Genomic DNA, 22,484 nt, shown 5'->3' on the forward strand with positions numbered 1-22,484 from the left:
GTCAAATTCTTGATAAGATTTTATTTTTTGTAGTGTATTTATAAACATATATCACATAAAAGTATCACTTCCCTTTTTGGTGACACTGTAGATAACAGTATAAGTTGACATGTTTTATGGACGTATATACCTCTGACTCAGTCATGTAATTAATTTTATTTTATTATAATTGCTTATATTTATTGTTCTTCCATTTGCCTGTTGATTTCTTGTTGATGCAAATCAATGTTTTTGCTGAAGGACTTATAAAGGATCATTCTATAAGAATATAAAGTGTTTCGATACAAACATGGATATGGAGCATATAAAACATATTTACAGTGTAATGCAGGATCTGGTCCATTCAGCAGCAGCTCTGGACAGGTTCTATCCAGATGCTCCACCTCCATGCCAGTTGAATCAATGAGTTAGCCATCGTTAGCCTTCATGTAGATCAAATGATTGATAAAATCATTCATTAAATGATTTGGACGTTAACATGAAAACAGTCAGGTGTTCACTTCATCAGAATTTAAGGGTATTTCTGAATTTCTGAGCCAATCCCCATTTTTTATAGTTATGGCATTGTATATATGTTTTTATCTAAGTTTTTCTATTGGCTATAAGTATAATATCCATAGATGTGCTTTAAAGATTATTTTAAAAAATAACATTTAAATAATATAAAGACATTTAACAGAACAAACTAAACATTCTCAGACTAGAATGATCACAGTCTTCAAAAAAATATCCTCCCATTGTTATGAGATAACTGGGGTAGGGGTTTGGAGGGGTTTGAGGTGGGATGATGGAACTCTTTGGTAGCGGCTCAGTCAACTGTTTTCTGTCTCCTCTGTTGGTGCTTTGCTTTATCACTCAATCAGTCAAGTTTATTTGCGTAGCACATTTCAGTAACAGGGCCTTTTACAACAAAAAACACAAAACTACAAAGTTATAAAAACACCATAGAGTCAACGATTGAGAAAACCGGTAACATTATATTTTGACGTGTCATCGTTGAAATCATCAATGCACATCAAATATGTTGGTCAATGTTTTATTTATTATGTCTCGGAGAGATGAAGACATGTTTACAAAAAGTGCAGATGTGGAAAAAGTTGGGTATTCATGATGTCAGATCTTTTTTGATTCATCAGGGCAACATATTTCTGTTTCATGATTCAGCAACTAACAAATCACTACAATCAGTGAGATGTGTAGTAAAAATCCAGAGTGAATTAATTTGCCACGGTTGGATTGGTTGGAACAGGAACCGCCCTCTGAAGCTTAGGAACCAGTCTGAGATACGGCTTCCACTCTTTCTGCTTCTCCAGGAGGGAGGGGGATGATTAGGGGCTGATTGATTAATGAATCAGTTAAGCTTTTAACTAGCTTACCAGTTAAAGTCTCTGGTGAGCCAGAAACTTTACACTGGACTCTTTCTGGATGTTGTGAAGCAGAGTGGCTAAAGGCCTCCACAGCCTAGTTAGAGATGATCTCTGAGGTCTGTTAGTGCTTAAGATGCTGTTTATCGTTTCCTCTCTGTATCGTGTCGTGGGATGACTTCTACTGTGAAATGGCAATAAAGACATTTTAAACTGGATATTAAAATAAAAGGTGTTTCTCAGTTTTTACATACTACTTCTGTGTTTAAGTTCAGTTTTTGGTAACTATTATCAGAAAAGTATATATTTCTTTTCTGGATAACAGAAGAGCGATTTGGTTTGGAGTAATGTTATGAATTGTAAGAGGGTGCGTTTTTTTTTTTCACAGGTCTTTTACTTTAGCGCAGACTTTTTTTTTTAGACATCTTTATGATTAGCAGGAAATAATGATGAAAGGTTTGTAGGCTGCCTGTTTGTATGTCAATAAATCAGTAAACCTACAAATTCGCCTGGTGTCTCTTCAGTTTTGGACATTCTAATTCAGTTTTCCCCATTTTCATTTTATTCATTCATTTGGAAAATAAACCCAGCTGCACCAAAGTATGTCAATTTATCAAATAAATATAACACTAATCTCATGAACAAAAACAATTATTCAACTTGACTAAAGTGTTTTATTGTTGCACAACAAGGTGTTTACCTGATAATCATTTTAGAGATCTGAATTTAAAACATTTAACAGTTACAGATAAGACATACTTAATGAAAGTTAGTAGAAATCACTTGCAGTTTGGACACAAGGAGCTGCATTGTTTCAGAAACCAGATGAGATATGTGTGATAGAATAAACTGCAATATAATTATTGTCATATAATAATTGTAAAAATCATGTTCCTTTATCTGTCGAGGTAAACCTTAATCCCTGAAGTAATATTTGGACCACAAATATGTAAAGATAAGCTACCAATAAGGTATTTACTATTTGAAATATAAATAGTAAACGCACCAAAGGTAAACACAGCTAACAGTAAGTGGTAGATCAGAGAATTTATTATTGTGCATTTTTACTTTACTAATGGAAGTTTCATTAGCAGCAAAGCTGCTGCCATGTAAACAAAAATAATTATATAGTTTTATTCCATAGATTACACTTTATCCAAAGAGGGCCTCATGCAATTGCAGTTTGCTTACAAATTCAGCCAGAATCAGTATTATTGAACAAATTTATGCACACAAACCAGGAATATAAGTTTGTTCTCAATGTACAGATGTACAATGTACAGATATAAATATAAATATATACATTTGGTGGAAAAGCAAAATTTTATTAAAGAAAACATATATAGCCTATGCCTCATCACTACAAGAAACAATACAAGGTTGAGTCAAGGCAAAAATAATATTTATTCCCAGCAAGGTGGCTGGGGTTCTCTATTTACCAGACTGTTATGAGCCTTCTAAAGAAATTACCTGCTTTGTAACGTTGTTTTAAATTGACTTCATAATTCGGATTTGTAAGCTTTCTTTGGTTTCTCTATGATAAAATTGTTAAATAGTATAAATATCCCACAGTCAGTAAACACATCCACCCTTTCAAACTGGTTCCGTTCAAATGCTCTTTCTTACGTAAGCGCGTCATTTCCCGCTCAACCAACAGGCAAGTATCCCACTGTCTGATTGGTAGTTTTGAAATGTATCGAGTGAGCTCATTGGTGCGTTTTGAACGGCCCCAACACTGCGGTTTATTCAAAAGAGTTTGTCAGCATTCCAGTAGCGACGGTCGGTTAACGAAGACAGAGCTGCTCGATAAAACGCTATAAAACTAGGTATTTATCTTCGTTTTGTCATATTCACAAATGAGTGAATGGCTTGTTTGTCAGTTGGAGGCTAGACATGGACTTGTTATTACTAGGTTAGAAGTCCGAGAACGGTTTTAAAAGCTGAGAAATGTTATTCTTGTTACGGTTTAGCATTGAGTAAGCTAACGGTAGGTAAGGAGGTGAAAAATACTGCATGGATGAAGAACATGTTTGTTTGTAGACGACGGTGAAGTCAGAATGTTGTGGTCGGATGAGTTAATTTAAACATCTAAGCTACTGAAACGGTTTGTATCTGATGAAACATGCTGAAATAACTGGTATTTGCCAAAATGACAAATTTTCCTTTTTCTTCCAGGCAGTGATGGAGGATTATGTGAAAATAGAGAAGATTGGAGAAGGTTTGTATACATGTCTTATTTTTCTAAAAAGCAAAAGTTTATATTTGTCATATTAGAGTGTCAGAGTTTAACTGCTGTCCTTAAAGACAGTCAGACTGTATCTGGTGTTTAATCACTGTTGGTAAGTCAGGCAGAAAGTCCCTCTGGTTTATCAGAAGGACGTGATGCTGTGATGTGAAGGTTGCAACTACTAGGCCTGTCATGATAACAGATTTTCCTGGACAATAAATTGTCCCAGAAGTTATTACGATAAACAATAATGTTGTTTTGAGACAATTTTCAAGTAATATAATTGCATAATAATGCAAGAACACTTTCTCAAAGATCATTAAACTTTAAACTTTGACAAACATTTCACACTGAAACTGGCAGACAAGGTGGTGGGCACAGTTCTGCTAATAACAGAGAAATTAGTGTTTTTACTAACTTTGGGAATAATTAGGTGATGTTTTATAATGTAAAGCACTTTGATCTGCCTTGTTGCTGAAATGTGTTATCCAAGTAAACATGATTGATTGAAAAATGTAAATAAACAAAACAGAAACAACAATTAAAATTAATTATGACATCTCTGTAAACAAAGTGGTCCTTCAAAAAGAAAAGGGCTAGTTGAGACCAAAGCACCAAACCTTTGTCATCTAATTTTTGTCAGAAAAAGAGATTAAGGAGAAAAACAATAAATCATGCCAATGGAAAATATTGTCCGTTTTAATTTGTTATGCAATTATTTGAGTTATTGCAACTGTCCTCGTTGCAAGTGACACGAAGTGTTTCCATCTGATTCATCCGACTGGATTTATATGCTTCATAAAATCTCAAATCAGGTTTTCTGCAGTGTATAAATAAGCCTGGTGGGCCACCAAGCTTTACTTGTGACCCCACCAGGCTAAGCATTGCTTATTTATTTAAGACTTTTTAAAATGTTTGCTTTTTTTTTTTTTTTTTAAGATTTTATAGTTGGTGTTGAGAGAAATTTATCTTCTAATCTTTCAGTAACACATAATTATCAAGTGATATTTTCAAATTTCTTGTCAATTTTAAGCATTTATTAACTCAGCGGCCCGTCATTCATCCAATGACGGGCCGCTGGATGAATGACTGCCATAGCACCCAACCACCAGGCTTAGCAAGTTTTCTGGGGGAAACCTTACAATGCCATCAGATCTTGTCAGGAAAAGCAATAATTGACTTGTTTTTATTAATAGAATTTGAATTTCGATCAGAGACGAGGCCTGTGTGTGATTGTTTCTTATTTTTTGTTTTCCAGGGACCTATGGAGTGGTGTATAAGGGCAGACATAAGTCTACAGGACAAGTTGTGGCTATGAAGAAAATCCGTCTGGAGAGCGAGGAGGAGGGAGTTCCTAGCACCGCTGTCAGAGAGGTGTCTCTGCTCCAGGAGCTCAGACACCCCAACGTTGTACGGTACGCCGCCTGCAGCTGGATAGAGTGGAGGGAGGATGTGGCTGCTGTGGGGGATGCAGGGCGGTGTCACTGGGTCACCTCTTCAGATGCCAACATGGCTCAGATTCATAACTCAAATGTTTATGGAGTTACCGAGTCTGCTACAAATTCTTCATAAGGTTAATTATGCAGCTTAACAGACTCTATTCTGATAGAGTCATTATGTCTCCTCCTCTAGGAGGAGACTTAATGAAGTTCAGCATCAGCAGGCAGCTACTTTACTGGCATCCTGAGCTCTAGGTTCAAATCCGACAACCTGCCAGCAGAGCAGACTTTCCACAGGGCCACAGACGGTTTCTGCTCTGCTTTCACTGCAAAACGTTTGGATTTTCACTGAAATCACTAATGAAATGACTGACTTAAATGAGCTCAATAATTTCCATTTACATGATTCACCCCCCCCCTACTTTCTCTCTTTCTACCAAAAAATTAATAAGTCTTCAGTCTGGTGCTTTGGTCTTAACTGGCCTATTATTGTTTGTTTGTTTGTTTGTTTACAGAGATGTTATAATTAATTTTATTTGTTGTTTCTGTTGTTCTGTTTATTTATTTGGAATATTTAAATGTCTTCCATTGTTAAATGTTCATTAGAATTGAAAATCTATTGATATTTGAGGATGTGTTCTTGCATTAATATGCCTTTAGTATTATACTACATGAACCTGGGCTCCAACAGCAATATTATAGTTTGTTGCAATAATTTCAATAATTCATTTCTAATAATAGAATTATTCTAATAATAATTTCTGTGAAAATTTATTAACCAGCTAAATTTATTGTGACTAACCTACACATAGCTGTCCTATAAGTGAGGAATACTTTAGTAAAATACATTTAAACTTCAATGGTATTACTTTATTTAACGTCTGTTTAAAAAAAAAAGTATAAAAGTTGATCATTAATAATCCTGATTATGTCACTGTTGACATGACAATAAGTAGGATTCTTGAGCTGAAGTTTCACCTGGTACAAACCCAGGTTCAACTTTGTGTGTTTGGGTGTGTGTTTACACACAGACTCCTGGACGTCCTGATGCAGGAGTCTCGTCTCTACCTCATCTTTGAGTTCTTGTCCATGGACCTGAAGAAGTACCTGGACTCCATCCCGTCTGGCCAGTACATGGACCCCATGCTGGTCAAGGTACATCCTGACAGGCTGACCGCAGTCTGCCGTCAGTGATGCGTCGTCCTGACTGTTTGCGTCTCCCTGTTGGGTTTTTCCCAGAGTTACCTTTACCAGATCCTGGAGGGAATCTACTTTTGCCACTGTCGCCGGGTTCTCCACCGGGACCTGAAACCCCAGAACCTGCTGATCGACAACAAGGGTGTGATCAAACTGGCGGACTTTGGCTTGGCCCGGGCCTTCGGCGTTCCGGTCAGAGTCTACACCCACGAGGTGAGGCGCATCGAGCGAACTGGACCCACTCTGCCTGTCCGAAGGGTTTTCTCTGATCGGAAGCTGTGTGCTTGCAGGTCGTGACCCTTTGGTATCGGGCTCCAGAAGTCCTGCTGGGCTCCCCCAGGTACTCCACCCCTGTGGATGTTTGGAGCACCGGAACCATCTTCGCTGAGCTCGCGACCAAGAAGCCGCTTTTCCATGGAGACTCAGAGATCGACCAGCTCTTCAGGATCTTCAGGTCATTCGACAAGAAAACTGAACAAACAGGCTGATATTACTAGAGCTAGGGTTAGCTCTACCTGAACCCAAGCTCTAGGGTGATGCATTGATTTTATTGATTCCCTGAATTTTTATGTTTTTGAGGATTTAATTTTTTAAAATATTTTTTTTCTCCCACACAAATGCTTTCCTTGGGTTCCTATAGTTCTGAGTTACTTGAGTTTTACAGCTTCTATTTATTTGGACTTTGAATTCAAGTCAACTCTATGACAAAATATTAGGGCCAGGCTGAGATTTATTTATTTATTTTTAAACTAAGAGCATAAAGTCATAATACTAGAAGACTACAGTAATTTTATGAGAACATCAACACAAAAAATAACAGAAAATTAAAATGAGCAATGTTAAGCAACATCTGACATTAGATTTTAGGAAGTCAAAAAAAAAGTTAAAACAACTTTTGACTTTTTTAAATTGCTTTTAAAAGCGATAAAATTGCCGCTTTTTTCTGTCAATGTTATGACTATATTCTCGTAATTAAACAAAACTTCTCAAAGGGTCTCATCATACAACTCCCAGAAGGAATGACTGAAACAAGTCACTTTTTGAAAATATTTTTTGCCATTTGGATTTATTTATTTTTATTTATTAACATTTATTTATCTTTTTATTTATTCATTTTTTCAGGAAAAAAAAGGAAGGGAAAAAATACCTTAAAATTGATTTAGTATAAAAATAAAATAAAAAATCAGATTTTTAAGCCACATTGCCCAGCCCTAGATATGACTGTGGGCCAGTTTTATGAAAACTGACCTGCAGGTCAAATAAAATGCTAACTCACATGAGCAGCTGGAAAGCTGGAGTTCTAGAGTAAAATCATTAACAACTCCTGATATTATTGGTAAATTTTTAGTTGCATTTCCTTTTCAGAACACTGGGTACTCCGAACAACGAAGTTTGGCCTGATGTGGAGAACCTGCCTGACTACAAAAGCACTTTCCCTAAATGGAAGGGAGGAAACCTGTCGTCGATGGTGAAGAACCTGGATAAGAATGGCCTGGACCTGCTGGCGGTGAGGGCAATGGATTCTCTACACACACACTGCACACACTCCTGTTCAAATTTCAACTCTCTCCCTCTAAAGAGTGAGAGTATGATCATTCATTTCAATGCTTTTTTGTGTGACGCACATCCTGGACAATTCAAGTGAAATACAAGCCGAGCTGCAGTTTGATTTGTTCAGTACTGATTAAATGATATCAGAGTGTTTAGCGTTTTCCCCAGAGCTTCTTCTCTAATAAACACATCTTCTGTTTCCTCTTGGATGATACTTAATTCCATTTTCAATTCAGTTTTATAAAGTGCAGATTAACAAGTATCACCTCAATGCACTTTACAAAAACAAACAAAAAAAAAAAAATCAGAATTCATACAGTCAGTTCAATCTAGTCATACAGATTCATCCACTCGTTTCATCCTACTTATCAAACAAAGCAGTCCAGTTCAGTTTCCTGTTCAAACTGATTCAGGTTTTCTGTGTAACTTAGAAAATATAATGCCTAAAAACAATGATGTGGTCAAAATACTCAGTTGCCTAATAATTGTACAGTGAAGGGCTCTATAGCACTCTCCCCTGTCCAGAGAGTAGCATGTCTGCAGACACTGATGGTGTGTTTGCTCATAGGTCTGTCACAATAAATCAATTAAACACATGATAAATTAAACAAGCTCAATGTCCATTTGCATAATTTATTATTTTTCTCTTTTCTACTGAAAACTAGATGATAAAAGTCTTCAGTCTGGTGCTTTGGTCTCAACTAGACTCGTTTTTCAAAGAAGAATTTTCTTTAGAGGCTTCATAATTCATTGTATTTAGTGTTTCTGTTCTTTTGTATATTTTTGATATTTAAAATGTTTTCCAGTTCCAGTGTTAAATGTTCATTAGAATTTAAAGTTAACTGATCTTTGACAATATGTTCTTGCGTTATTAAGCCGTTACCATTACATTATTTGAAAATGGTTTCTAAGCAGCAATATTATCTTTTATCGCAATAACTTTTGGGATAATTTATCATCCACGTAAAATTTGTTATTGTGATGGGCTGAGTTGGTCAGTCCGGTTGCTAGTTGGACAATCAAATGTTTACAGCAGAGAATCTTCTGGATGCTGCTACAGTCCCATAGTTAAAAGTTAGCATAAATAACATGGCTAACATATGCACTCATTGGAGTGCTTGGACAAGCAGTTATTCACTGTTCATGTGGTACGAAGTTCAGGTAGAACATGGATCAGTTAAAGACAGAAGAAAAAAACTTGTTTATGGAGAGGAATGAACATAAAGCCATCGTCCATAGTGAGGTAACTTCTGTCACCTGGCCTCATCTACCTAAATCCTAACGTTGCTCTCCATGTCTGTTTTCTCCTCCAACAGAAAATGTTGATCTACAATCCACCAAAGAGGATCTCTGCCCGGGAGGCCTTGACCCATCCATACTTCGATGACCTGGACAAATCCACTCTGCCAGCTGCTAACATCAACATGTAGAGCCTCCATAGAAACACATTGATGCCCTCTGTGAACTAATAACCTGTAAATACTTGTATGTTTGTGTGGGATTTATTGCAAACCTAAAGTTTCTAATATCTTTTCAATAAAAATGCACCTTGTGTGATTTTCTCCAAAATTATTATTTTTTTGTCTAAAAACTAAAATGGTTCTTTAAAAAAAATATCCCTTAAGGGTCAAGTTCTGCTTCTCTTAGGCTCTACCAGAGTCTATAGAAATACCTGACCTTGAGATGGTTCCGAGTTGAACTCTTGGAGGATATTTATTTTAGAATATCTGCAGACTCGCCAAATGATCCAAGACTGCTTTTATGCTACTTGTTAAAGAGCAGATTTTTTTTTTCCTTAGATTTCCTTCAGTTGAGCCAAAACTGATTAATACCCCCAGACTGATTTAAGGTGATAAAACTCCTGATTTCACTGACATGCTTCTGCTGTTTGAGCAACCCAGCCAGAATCCTGATGAAAATCTGTGGAGTCAGCTGAAGATTAGATGATTGTAAAGAGGCTTTTGAGCCAATCAAAAATAAATCAGTGAAATTGCTGTCAGACTGATGCAATTTTTCCATTCTAATGGGTAGAAATGTAATTTTTGTATCATTAAACTTTTTTTTAAGTGGTACCTTAACCTTTGAGCAATGCTGTCATTTATTATCAAACTTCAATTCAGTGAAAAGAATCAAATCCACCAGGTGTATAAATAATTTTGGGTTGAAATCAAATACTAAAGTTTGTGGTTTGTAATGAGAAAAAATATGAAGCTAAGGTGAGTGATTCAAGGCACTGCAGTTAGGAAACAGGCTGATTTCAGAGAGGATATTTACTTTATATTTCAGAGAGGACATTTACTTTATCGATACACTGAGAAATTCTAGTTACAAGAAGTTCCACCATTAAAAATAAAAAAATTAAGGCATGTTTGATCTTCATCTTGTCCCTCTAATTGTTTTCATCAGCATCGTCCAACAGAAACTCGCTGATCTGCTCTTTCATTGCAGACCTGCAGAAGATGAAGGTGAGAGTAATTGTTATGTGTACATTAGTAAGTAGAATAAGGGTCTTAGGTTCATTAGCAGTATGGGGAGCTTTTGCCTTACCAATACCAACCATCATAAACTCATACTGGATCACATTTCCTAATGGTGTGTAAAATAAAGCAACAATGCAGCCAAAATACTTAGTTTTGTATTGTTATCCAGAATGATCAGATGGATATTCATTTATTTGTTAAAAGGATTATAAATTCAATAAGTGTACTTTATAATAATTACCGGTAATACATTAGTGCTCCAGCTGAAACAATGTTCCACTTAGCAGATCGTCAATAAAACTAAACCGGAACTAGAACTGTCTTGGTCTTACTGGATCTCAGTGATCACAACGTACTAAGGCTGGAAAATGGTTCAGGTTGTCTGATGCTAAACTGGTTTAGATCCAATTTGCCAAGGATTATTTTTGAATCAATTAGTAAATATAAATCTGGGGTCGCTCAAGGTGTATACCGGGGCCATTTATTCAATCAATATGATTCCACTAACTAAGATGTAAACTACATGTATGTTGATGTGGTAGCAAACAATGACACAGAGTTTATATCTGTGTAACCAAAGGACCCTACTTCTCTACACTCACTGAGTCAGTTTATCAGTTATGAACCATGTAGACCTGAACAGTAAGTGTTCCCAGAACTAGAATTAAACATTTAGTTTCTCTGCTCCTCCGCTCTGGAACAAACTGTCTGAAACCTGAGATCTGCAGAAACTTTTGATGCCTTTCAATCAGATTAAGGACTGAAAAGATTTTTTGTTTCCTGCAGTTTTCGATCAAACAGTCTGATTACTGAACAGTATCCCTGATTGCTGATGAGTGACTGAAGTGTGGGATCAAAGTAGGTCAGATAAAATATTTGATCATCTTGTACAAAGTGTGAAGGCTGAATGTCTCACCGGTTTTGTCTCCTCTGAGCCACTGACAGGACATACTGAGGGAGACAATCGACTGAAGACTGTAAGGAAAACAGAAAAAGAAAATGGGCTGGAAAAAGACCAAAACACTGAAATATACATTAATGTATCATTATGGAAATCCTGGTACTTCATGAAAATCCTCCTTCCTGCATAGAAATGGGAACCAGAGACCAGACCTGCACATTTTTGGATCTTTAGTTATTCTAGAGAAGCAGGGTTTCCTCCCAGTGCATTATAAGTCTGGCGGGCCTCCAGGCTTCACTTGCCTCCCCACCAGGCTGGGCATCGTTTGTTTTAAATAGGATTTTTTTTTTATGCACCAATAACAGTGACAATAAAGATGGATTAAACTAGCCTTATAGCCAGTCATGTAGTGTCTGTGGCTCAGTGGTCGTCATGTAGTGTCTGTGGCTCAGAGTAGAGTCGTCTTGTAATCGGAAGGTTGTAGGTTTGACCCAAGGTTCCTCCCTTCACATGTCAATGTGCCCTGGGGAAAGGCACTTTGCCAACCAATCTGTGCATGATTGGTAGGCAAAGCACTGAAAAAGGGTTTTATGAGTTCAGACCATTTACTATGTAGCTGACTCCTTGAACTGGGCTTTAGGTGGGGAGAACCAATTGTCCTGTCCACCAAATGTTATTATTCACCTCCAAATTTTTGTAACTTAACATTTCTTAATACTTACTGACCCTACCACCTCTACCACCAGGCTTGGCAGGTTTTCTGGGAGAAACGTTGGAAAAGTAAAATCCCCATTTGGTCCACCAATTAGGGGACAGAGAAGACCAAACAGAATGTCCATCAGGTTCCTAAACTTCATGGGACAGTTTCCACTCACCATGTCTCTGACAGTCCGTCTGCAGCTGTAGCACAGCAGGCTCCTCAGGTCAGTGGCCTCATGGTCCCTGGAAGACAAAGAGCCCACGAGATGGCAGCACAGAGCTTGTTCTGGTGCTCATAAAGTGTTGTAAACTGCCTCATCCCTGTCCTTCAACACCCAGGATAGGCTGAGAGGACAAGACAGAGACCTGGTTCTGCATCCTAGGTGTTCCTCCTGTCCTGATGGTCAGACTTTAGTAAATAACAATCAACTCTTACCTTGAAGACCTACAGCAGTCACCAGTCCCTTCTGCCCCCCCACAGGGTCTTTCAGAGGAGCAACACTGTCCAACATTAGCAGGTGGTTCTGGTTTCACTGGAACCGTGTTGGAAACAAGGACACACACTCTGTTAAAGTCAGAGGACTGATGTAACTACTCCCCAGAAGACACATAATACCAGAAATGACACCTGCTCTACAATCAGTAAAAGCAGAAATGAACTTTACATGGTTTGGAATCATCCTGATGGAATACTTCACCTGAGCTCTGAGAGAGCTGCTCTGAAATCAGCGTGGCCTGGAGCGCTGAAGCCTCTTCTGAAAATCAGGAGAAAACACAAACTTCACTGATCGGCAGCAGAGAGCCAGAGCTCCATAAAGAATGGAAACAGAATCATTCTCAAGTTAAACATGAAAGTTTCTTATCTTGTTACGTGGCTCTAAATGCACAGAAATGAGGTGTGAGTAACGTCAAGTCCATGAGTTACGGCTAAGCTCATAATTACACATACAGACAAATTTAGATTTAGAACAATTTTTATTCGACCAGTGATGACCAGTATCATCAGTGAAACCCGTCACATTTCCTATCAGAAACAATGTGAGAAAAGGATCAGTTTGTTACAAAACCCTCTGTTTTCATTTACAGAACGACTCTGTGGATGTCGCTGAGCAGCACAGCCAGAGTCCAGCCTGGAATCTGACTGGACGGCTCTGGAAGGATCAGAAAATGGCAGATGGACAAATGTCTAACATGGAGCTGGAGAAGAACCGCAGACAGGAATGAAACGATCTGCTGAAAGAAGCTGGAGTTGCTGCCAAAGGTGCATCAACAAAGTATTAAGCAAAGGCTGTGAGTACTTATGTACATGTCATTACTTCAACCATCCAGCTGTTCTGAGTTGATTTCTTTCTTCTGGGATGAACATTAAGCATCTGCATAAGACAGCACATGGATATTGATTTAAAAAAGGGATATAGACACGATGTTCAAGATGAGCCTCAAGTCAGTCAGTGGTTCCATGTGAGCGCCTGATCCCCAGAATGTCTCAGCATGCCACTGCTCTGCAGAGCAAGATGTAAAAAGTTACAGTGTGAATGGAAGACATGCTGCTGCTGTGACTCACCAGCAGCAGTGTCCAGGCCACACACACACAGCACACACCGCTCGGCGTCCTCAGCGGCGGAGGAGCCCCTGCCTGCCGTCTGCAGCTTCTCCCCAGTCCTGAAAACACAAAAGGTTAAAAGGTCGAGCTGTGATGCTGTGTTAATCAGTCCAGATGTTGCTCCGTTTGTGTTCTCTCAGCAATGAGACATTTCAGCTGAGCTGTCTGACATTCTCTGCTCTTCTTCACACACATCACTGCCAAAAGTACAAACCTCAGAGCTCCTCCAGGCCCACAGGTGGACAGCTTGTTTTAGTCAGTGATTTTGGAATAGTGGTTAAAAAAATACTAGTTCCATTGGCGGATTATTTCACTTAAAACGAGACATTTCTCCAATGTCGAGTGAAATACGAGTAATTGGAAAAAAAAGCTCCTAAACTTTGCTGAAAAGTTATTTGTAAGTTAGTTTTGTTTTATTTCAAGATATTTGAAAATATTTGAACTAGAAACTAGATCAGAAATGCTTGGTGAGATTGAGTGTTTTTGCAGTGCAGTGATGCTGGACCTCCGTCCAGACTGACCGGTAGATTGTGCTGACAGTGGAGTGGAAGTCAGCCTGCAGCTTGGTGACGAAGTTCTGGGTCAGGCGCTGGATGCTGGCCTTGTCTGGCATCTGGGAGGGAAAAACATGTCTGCCTCAGATAATCAGGACAGAAACAGAGCCGTCCTGTTCTGAAGCAAAACGAGGAAAGCGACGGTGATCAGATGGCACCTCACCTTTGTATCCAGGTTTGGAATGACAACGGATGGAACCTTGAACATATGATTGTAGTAAGCTATTTCTTTGGCTGAGTATTCCCTCATGGGTCTCACTACTGTTACACCACCGTATCTGCAGTCAGAGAAGCCCTGGAAACAACAAAATCAGATCTGTTCCATCTAAAGTGGTCTGATAGGAGCCACTGGGCGTGTGGTCTGCTCCGGTACGCACCGTGTCCTGGGCCAGCTGGGCTCCTCGGCCCAGTGAGATACTGGTGAGCAGCTTCACAGCCAGTCTGGTGCAGCTGTCTCCCTGCATGAGCTTACTGTAGCCTCTGGTCCGGGCCGTGTGCACCAGCAGGTGCTGCCTGCAGGAGGAAAGTCAGTCAGTCAGGCCACCACAGTTTGGGGGAAAACCGATGAGGATGAGTGATGCTTCAACAAATGGAGGACAGAGAACGGAACGTGGAGTTGCTGCACAATCCACATCATCAGCCAGTCTACGCAATAAAATAATAAAAATATGTCCAGGGGGTATTTTTATTTTATTTTTTTCTTTATGGATGCTGTTGATTATAAAAGTAGTGAAGGATTTAGGTTGTTTTCACACCTGATAGTCCGTTAGACTCAGTTTGATTGGGAACCAAAATTGTGCCATTAACTATAGCTAACAGTGCTACAAAGTCAGCCAGCGGCCCCCAAAACTCATCATTTCATTTTATTTTGTAGTGATAAATTACAAATGTTTAGCACATTTTACACACCTGTCCCAAATTTGAAAAACAAAGGATATTAAACTTGCAACCTTGTTTACTGTAAATTCTGTATGTCTGCAGATGTTACTCTCAAGTAGTTAAACTAATAAGCTACAGTTAAATATCACTCCGCTTTTCACAATGCTAATTAATTAGAGCATCATAAGGTTCAAATCAATAGCCATAATAACACAGACATGATGTCATCTAATTACAAATGACACTAATAACAGTAGGCATACAGTGTAGCCTAGGACTAAAGAAATATCTGCTTTTGACATGTTGCTATGAGGGGCCTTGAATTAAAATCAGATTAAGGCCCCAAAAAGTCTAGAGTTGGCCCTGATCCCAACTGCCTACTGATTTATAATCTTTGAGCTAAATTATGACAGTTATTATTCAGTCAAGACAATTAACAACATTTTCTAGGAAAATAAACCATCTTATAACAAGTAGTATTTTAATTAATATAAACAAACATGTTACACTTTGCTGATGTATATTTTAAGAATAATCCGGAAGAATTCCAGGTGATCCAACCTGAATGTGTTCAGCAGGTCTTGTTTGGCTGTCAGGGTTTGAGCTGAGCCAATCAGCTGCTGCAGCAGCCGTGTGTGTGACTCCTGAACAGCAGGCAGCGACACACACTCCTGCTCCTCAGCCTTTCCATCACTGCTGCTGTCGCCACTCTGCAGGAAGAGATCCACAGCTGCTTTGTAGACGGAGCCTGGTTGGTCTGACGGCGGTGAGGGAGTCAGGACGGATCCAGGGAGGTCCAGAACCTAGAAGAAGGGATAAAAAAGCAAAAATTAAAGAGACTCACAATTCATTTTATTTGTTGTTTCTGTTGTTTCGTTTATTTATTTTGTACATTTAAAATGTCCTCCAGTCCCACTGTTAAATATTCGTTAGAATTTAAAGTTTATTGATCTTTGAGAATGTGTTCTTGCATTATTAAGCAATTAACATTATATCCAAACAACAATATCAGAATTTATTGCAATAACTGCTGGGGCAATTTAATGTCCCGCAATTTTTTTTATTTTGACAGGCCTATCTGTAACTGTGGAAACAGGCTTGTCCCTGCGCTCATACTGACCTGCTCCAGAGGAAGGATGTAGAAGGGGAAACCGGTTGACCTGAACATGTCACACAGCTCAGATGTTGTTTTCTGTCTCATCTCTTTACACTGACCAAGAGCGCCACCCTCTGGAAAAACACACACACGCGCACGCACACACACGCGCGCACACATACACACACGTTTGCGTGGCTATCTTTGTGGGGACTTTCCATTGACTTCCATTCATTTCTACAGCCTAAACCTAACTTTACCCTTTTCCTAACCCTAACCATCACATACCTAACCCTAACCCTATCCAAAACTCAATTCACACCTTAGCCCTAAATCTGACCCCTGACCCAAAAACAGGGTTTTCCCTTGTGGGGACCAGGCTCCGGTCCCCACAAGGAGCAATTGGTCCCCACAACGTAGTATATATATAAGGAAAATCGTCCCCATAAGGTATTACAAACAAACGCACACACACACACACGCAGGCACACACACAAAGAAGACTCATCTAACAGATTTCCTTCAGCTAGAGAGGAAATATCTGGAGTTACAGAAATGATTTCATTTACCATCGATGTAAACGATCCCAGGGAAGAAGCGCAGCTTTTTATGAGCGTTCTGACTCACACCCTGAGAGGGAGACAGAGCATGACATGAACACCAGTTAAACACTTCAGTTTTTCACCTAAAACAGGAAAAATGTTTAAAAGTTATAAGTGAAGAAATCTCCCAGTAGTACTAGTGTTTTTTTTCTTATCTATATTCAATAATTATTGACTTAAAACATGCTCTTATGTCTTGCTGAAAAGTTACTTATTTCAAGAATACTAAAATATTTGCCCTAGAACTAGACAAAGATTCTTGGTAAGATTTTGTGTGTTTGCAGTGTAGTGACAGGTTCATGTTGAGACTGGAACATTCATGGGGTCAGGCCTCCCGGCTGCATTGTTTGATATCTAGGTAGGTAACTGACCAGGGATCTGTCTGCATAGTTGGGCTAAATTAGTTTTTATTTTTATTTTATGTAAAGCGACCTGAAATCACATCTGTTCTGTTGTTAATTGCTGCTATAAAAATAAACTGAATTAAATTGCATTTATACATGAAGATATCTGTTTGCAAACACCACATGCGGACTTTTTCACTCTGGAACTGGTTTCTGGAAAACAGCATTTCAGGGGCGATAAAATGCNGGGAAACCTTACAATGCCATCAGATCTTGTCAGGAAAAGCAATAATTGACTTGTTTTTATTAATAGAATTTGAATTTCGATCAGAGACGAGGCCTGTGTGTGACTGTTTATTTTTTGTTTTCCAGGGACCTATGGAGTGGTGTATAAGGGCAGACATAAGTCTACAGGACAAGTTGTGGCTATGAAGAAAATCCGTCTGGAGAGCGAGGAGGAGGGAGTTCCTAGCACCGCTGTCAGAGAAGTGTCTCTGCTCCAGGAGCTCAGACACCCCAACGTTGTACGGTACGCCGCCTGCAGCTGGATAGAGTGGAGGGAGGATGTGGCTGCTGTGGGGGATGCAGGGCGGTGTCACTGGGTCACCTCTTCAGATGCCAACATGGCTCAGATTCATAACTCAAATGTTTATGGAGTTACCGAGTCTGCTACAAATTCTTCATAAGGTTAATTATGCAGCTTAACAGACTCTATTCTGATACAGAGTCATTATGTCTCCTCCTCTAGGAGGAGACTTAATGAAGTTCAGCATCAGCAGGCAGCTACTTTACTGGCATCCTGAGCTCTAGGTTCAAATCCGACAACCTGCCAGCAGAGCAGACTTTCCACAGGGCCACAGACGGTTTCTGCTCTGCTTTCACTGCAAAACGTTTGGATTTTCACTGAAATCACTAATGAAATGACTGACTTAAATGAGCTCAATAATTTCCATTTACATGATTCCCCCCCCCACACACACTTTCTCTCTTTCTACCAAAAAATTAATAAGTCTTCAGTCTGGTGCTTTGGTCTTAACTGGCCTATTATTGTTTGTTTGTTTGTTTGTTTACAGAGATGTTATAATTAATTTTATTTGTTGTTTCTGTTGTTCTGTTTATTTATTTGGAATATTTAAATGTCTTCCATTGTTAAATGTTCATTAGAATTGAAAATCTATTGATATTTGAGGATGTGTTCTTGCATTAATATGCCTTTAGTATTATACTACATGAACCTGGGCTCCAACAGCAATATTATAGTTTGTTGCAATAATTTCAATAATTCATTTCTAATAATAGAATTATTCTAATAATAATTTCTGTGAAAATGTATTAACCAGCTAAATTTATTGTGACTAACCTACACATAGCTGTCCTATAAGTGAGGAATTCTTTAGTAAAATACATTTAAACTTCAATGGTATTACTTTATTTAACGTCTGTTTAAAAAAAAAAGTATAAAAGTTGATCATTAATAATCCTGATTATGTCACTGTTGACATGACAATAAGTAGGATTCTTGAGCTGAAGTTTCACCTGGTACAAACCCAGGTTCAACTTTGTGTGTTTGTGTGTGTGTGTTTACACACAGACTCCTGGACGTCCTGATGCAGGAGTCTCGTCTCTACCTCATCTTTGAGTTCTTGTCCATGGACCTGAAGAAGTACCTGGACTCCATCCCGTCTGGCCAGTACATGGACCCCATGCTGGTCAAGGTACATCCTGACAGGCTGACCGCAGTCTGCCGTCAGTGATGCGTCGTCCTGACTGTTTGCGTCTCCCTGTTGGGTTTTTCCCAGAGTTACCTTTACCAGATCCTGGAGGGAATCTACTTTTGCCACTGTCGCCGGGTTCTCCACCGGGACCTGAAACCCCAGAACCTGCTGATCGACAACAAGGGTGTGATCAAACTGGCGGACTTTGGCTTGGCCCGGGCCTTCGGCGTTCCGGTCAGAGTCTACACCCACGAGGTGAGGCGCATCGAGCGAACTGGACCCACTCTGCCTGTCCGAAGGGTTTTCTCTGATCGGAAGCTGTGTGCTTGCAGGTCGTGACCCTTTGGTATCGGGCTCCAGAAGTCCTGCTGGGCTCCCCCAGGTACTCCACCCCTGTGGATGTTTGGAGCACCGGAACCATCTTCGCTGAGCTCGCGACCAAGAAGCCGCTTTTCCATGGAGACTCAGAGATCGACCAGCTCTTCAGGATCTTCAGGTCATTCGACAAGAAAACTGAACAAACAGGCTGATATTACTAGAGCTAGGGTTAGCTCTACCTGAACCCAAGCTCTAGGGTGATGCATTGATTTTATTGATTCCCTGAATTTTTATGTTTTTGAGGATTTAATTTTTTAAAATATTTTTTTTCTCCCACACAAATGCTTTCCTTGGGTTCCTATAGTTCTGAGTTACTTGAGTTTTACAGCTTCTATTTATTTGGACTTTGAATTCAAGTCAACTCTATGACAAAATATTAGGGCCAGGCTGAGATTTATTTATTTATTTTTAAACTAAGAGCATAAAGTCATAATACTAGAAGACTACAGTAATTTTATGAGAACATCAACACAAAAAATAACAGAAAATTAAAATGAGCAATGTTAAGCAACATCTGACATTAGATTTTAGGAAGTCAAAAAAAAAGTTAAAACAACTTTTGACTTTTTTAAATTGCTTTTAAAAGCGATAAAATTGCCGCTTTTTTCTGTCAATGTTATGACTATATTCTCGTAATTAAACAAAACTTCTCAAAGGGTCTCATCATACAACTCCCAGAAGGAATGACTGAAACAAGTCACTTTTTGAAAATATTTTTTGCCATTTGGATTTATTTATTTTTATTTATTAACATTTATTTATCTTTTTATTTATTCATTTTTTCAGGAAAAAAAAGGAAGGGAAAAAATACCTTAAAATTGATTTAGTATAAAAATAAAATAAAAAATCAGATTTTTAAGCCACATTGCCCAGCCCTAGATATGACTGTGGGCCAGTTTTATGAAAACTGACCTGCAGGTCAAATAAAATGCTAACTCACATGAGCAGCTGGAAAGCTGGAGTTCTAGAGTAAAATCATTAACAACTCCTGATATTATTGGTAAATTTTTAGTTGCATTTCCTTTTCAGAACACTGGGTACTCCGAACAACGAAGTTTGGCCTGATGTGGAGAACCTGCCTGACTACAAAAGCACTTTCCCTAAATGGAAGGGAGGAAACCTGTCGTCGATGGTGAAGAACCTGGATAAGAATGGCCTGGACCTGCTGGCGGTGAGGGCAATGGATTCTCTACACACACACTGCACACACTCCTGTTCAAATTTCAACTCTCTCCCTCTAAAGAGTGAGAGTATGATCATTCATTTCAATGCTTTTTTGTGTGACGCACATCCTGGACAATTCAAGTGAAATACAAGCCGAGCTGCAGTTTGATTTGTTCAGTACTGATTAAATGATATCAGAGTGTTTAGCGTTTTCCCCAGAGCTTCTTCTCTAATAAACACATCTTCTGTTTCCTCTTGGATGATACTTAATTCCATTTTCAATTCAGTTTTATAAAGTGCAGATTAACAAGTATCACCTCAATGCACTTTACAAAAACAAACAAAAAAAAAAAAATCAGAATTCATACAGTCAGTTCAATCTAGTCATACAGATTCATCCACTCGTTTCATCCTACTTATCAAACAAAGCAGTCCAGTTCAGTTTCCTGTTCAAACTGATTCAGGTTTTCTGTGTAACTTAGAAAATATAATGCCTAAAAACAATGATGTGGTCAAAATACTCAGTTGCCTAATAATTGTACAGTGAAGGGCTCTATAGCACTCTCCCCTGTCCAGAGAGTAGCATGTCTGCAGACACTGATGGTGTGTTTGCTCATAGGTCTGTCACAATAAATCAATTAAACACATGATAAATTAAACAAGCTCAATGTCCATTTGCATAATTTATTATTTTTCTCTTTTCTACTGAAAACTAGATGATAAAAGTCTTCAGTCTGGTGCTTTGGTCTCAACTAGACTCGTTTTTCAAAGAAGAATTTTCTTTAGAGGCTTCATAATTCATTGTATTTAGTGTTTCTGTTCTTTTGTATATTTTTGATATTTAAAATGTTTTCCAGTTCCAGTGTTAAATGTTCATTAGAATTTAAAGTTAACTGATCTTTGACAATATGTTCTTGCGTTATTAAGCCGTTACCATTACATTATTTGAAAATGGTTTCTAAGCAGCAATATTATCTTTTATCGCAATAACTTTTGGGATAATTTATCATCCACGTAAAATTTGTTATTGTGATGGGCTGAGTTGGTCAGTCCGGTTGCTAGTTGGACAATCAAATGTTTACAGCAGAGAATCTTCTGGATGCTGCTACAGTCCCATAGTTAAAAGTTAGCATAAATAACATGGCTAACATATGCACTCATTGGAGTGCTTGGACAAGCAGTTATTCACTGTTCATGTGGTACGAAGTTCAGGTAGAACATGGATCAGTTAAAGACAGAAGAAAAAAACTTGTTTATGGAGAGGAATGAACATAAAGCCATCGTCCATAGTGAGGTAACTTCTGTCACCTGGCCTCATCTACCTAAATCCTAACGTTGCTCTCCATGTCTGTTTTCTCCTCCAACAGAAAATGTTGATCTACAATCCACCAAAGAGGATCTCTGCCCGGGAGGCCTTGACCCATCCATACTTCGATGACCTGGACAAATCCACTCTGCCAGCTGCTAACATCAACATGTAGAGCCTCCATAGAAACACATTGATGCCCTCTGTGAACTAATAACCTGTAAATACTTGTATGTTTGTGTGGGATTTATTGCAAACCTAAAGTTTCTAATATCTTTTCAATAAAAATGCACCTTGTGTGATTTTCTCCAAAATTATTATTTTTTTGTCTAAAAACTAAAATGGTTCTTTAAAAAAAATATCCCTTAAGGGTCAAGTTCTGCTTCTCTTAGGCTCTACCAGAGTCTATAGAAATACCTGACCTTGAGATGGTTCCGAGTTGAACTCTTGGAGGATATTTATTTTAGAATATCTGCAGACTCGCCAAATGATCCAAGACTGCTTTTATGCTACTTGTTAAAGAGCAGATTTTTTTTTTCCTTAGATTTCCTTCAGTTGAGCCAAAACTGATTAATACCCCCAGACTGATTTAAGGTGATAAAACTCCTGATTTCACTGACATGCTTCTGCTGTTTGAGCAACCCAGCCAGAATCCTGATGAAAATCTGTGGAGTCAGCTGAAGATTAGATGATTGTAAAGAGGCTTTTGAGCCAATCAAAAATAAATCAGTGAAATTGCTGTCAGACTGATGCAATTTTTCCATTCTAATGGGTAGAAATGTAATTTTTGTATCATTAAACTTTTTTTTAAGTGGTACCTTAACCTTTGAGCAATGCTGTCATTTATTATCAAACTTCAATTCAGTGAAAAGAATCAAATCCACCAGGTGTATAAATAATTTTGGGTTGAAATCAAATACTAAAGTTTGTGGTTTGTAATGAGAAAAAATATGAAGCTAAGGTGAGTGATTCAAGGCACTGCAGT

At 38.6% G+C, this 22,484-nt stretch overlaps 2 protein-coding genes across 5 annotated transcripts in view; both read left to right on the forward strand.

Moving 5' to 3' along the window:
- Nucleotides 1-3,071: 3,071 nt before the first annotated feature.
- Nucleotides 3,072-22,484, forward strand: part of LOC103154310 (cyclin-dependent kinase 1) — a 38,595-nt gene continuing 19,182 nt past the window's right edge. The window contains exons 1-8 of one of the 4 annotated variants that reach the window (XM_007575545.2): nucleotides 3,072-3,190; nucleotides 3,540-3,582; nucleotides 4,850-5,006; nucleotides 6,062-6,185; nucleotides 6,270-6,440; nucleotides 6,518-6,681; nucleotides 7,593-7,734; nucleotides 9,095-9,347. In XM_007575545.2, the coding sequence (XP_007575607.1) occupies nucleotides 3,546-3,582; nucleotides 4,850-5,006; nucleotides 6,062-6,185; nucleotides 6,270-6,440; nucleotides 6,518-6,681; nucleotides 7,593-7,734; nucleotides 9,095-9,208 (909 nt within the window). In that variant the 5' untranslated portion in view covers nucleotides 3,072-3,190; nucleotides 3,540-3,545 and the 3' untranslated portion in view covers nucleotides 9,209-9,347. Of the gene's footprint in view, nucleotides 3,191-3,232; nucleotides 3,469-3,539; nucleotides 3,583-4,849; nucleotides 5,007-6,061; nucleotides 6,186-6,269; nucleotides 6,441-6,517; nucleotides 6,682-7,592; nucleotides 7,735-9,094; nucleotides 9,348-22,484 lie in introns of those variants that run through there. The other 3 variants (XM_007575546.2, XM_007575547.2, XM_016662602.1) reach the window with 3 other exon arrangements.
- On the forward strand, nucleotides 17,336-21,806 carry LOC103154316 (cyclin-dependent kinase 1-like). Its single transcript, XM_016662603.1, has 6 exons — nucleotides 17,336-17,465; nucleotides 18,528-18,651; nucleotides 18,736-18,906; nucleotides 18,984-19,147; nucleotides 20,059-20,200; nucleotides 21,561-21,806. The coding sequence occupies exons 1-6, from the start codon at nucleotides 17,365-17,367 to the stop codon at nucleotides 21,672-21,674; spliced, it is 816 nt and encodes a 271-aa protein (XP_016518089.1). The 5' UTR covers nucleotides 17,336-17,364; the 3' UTR covers nucleotides 21,675-21,806.

The sequence above is a fragment of the Poecilia formosa genome, unplaced genomic scaffold, assembly GCF_000485575.1.
Source record: "Poecilia formosa unplaced genomic scaffold, Poecilia_formosa-5.1.2 Scaffold380, whole genome shotgun sequence".
NCBI lineage: Eukaryota > Metazoa > Chordata > Actinopteri > Cyprinodontiformes > Poeciliidae > Poecilia > Poecilia formosa.

What these genes read in the sequence shown, in the direction of transcription:
- LOC103154316 (XM_016662603.1), top strand. Translation starts at nt 17,365, where the DNA reads ATGAAGAAAATCCGTCTGGAGAGCGAGGAGGAGGGAGTTCCTAGCACC. An exon ending in TGGACCCCATGCTGGTCAAG is followed by an intron (nt 18,652 to 18,735) that starts GTACATCCTGAC and finishes GGTTTTTCCCAG; the next exon opens with AGTTACCTTTACCAGATCCT. An exon ending in TCAGAGTCTACACCCACGAG is followed by an intron (nt 18,907 to 18,983) that starts GTGAGGCGCATC and finishes GTGTGCTTGCAG; the next exon opens with GTCGTGACCCTTTGGTATCG.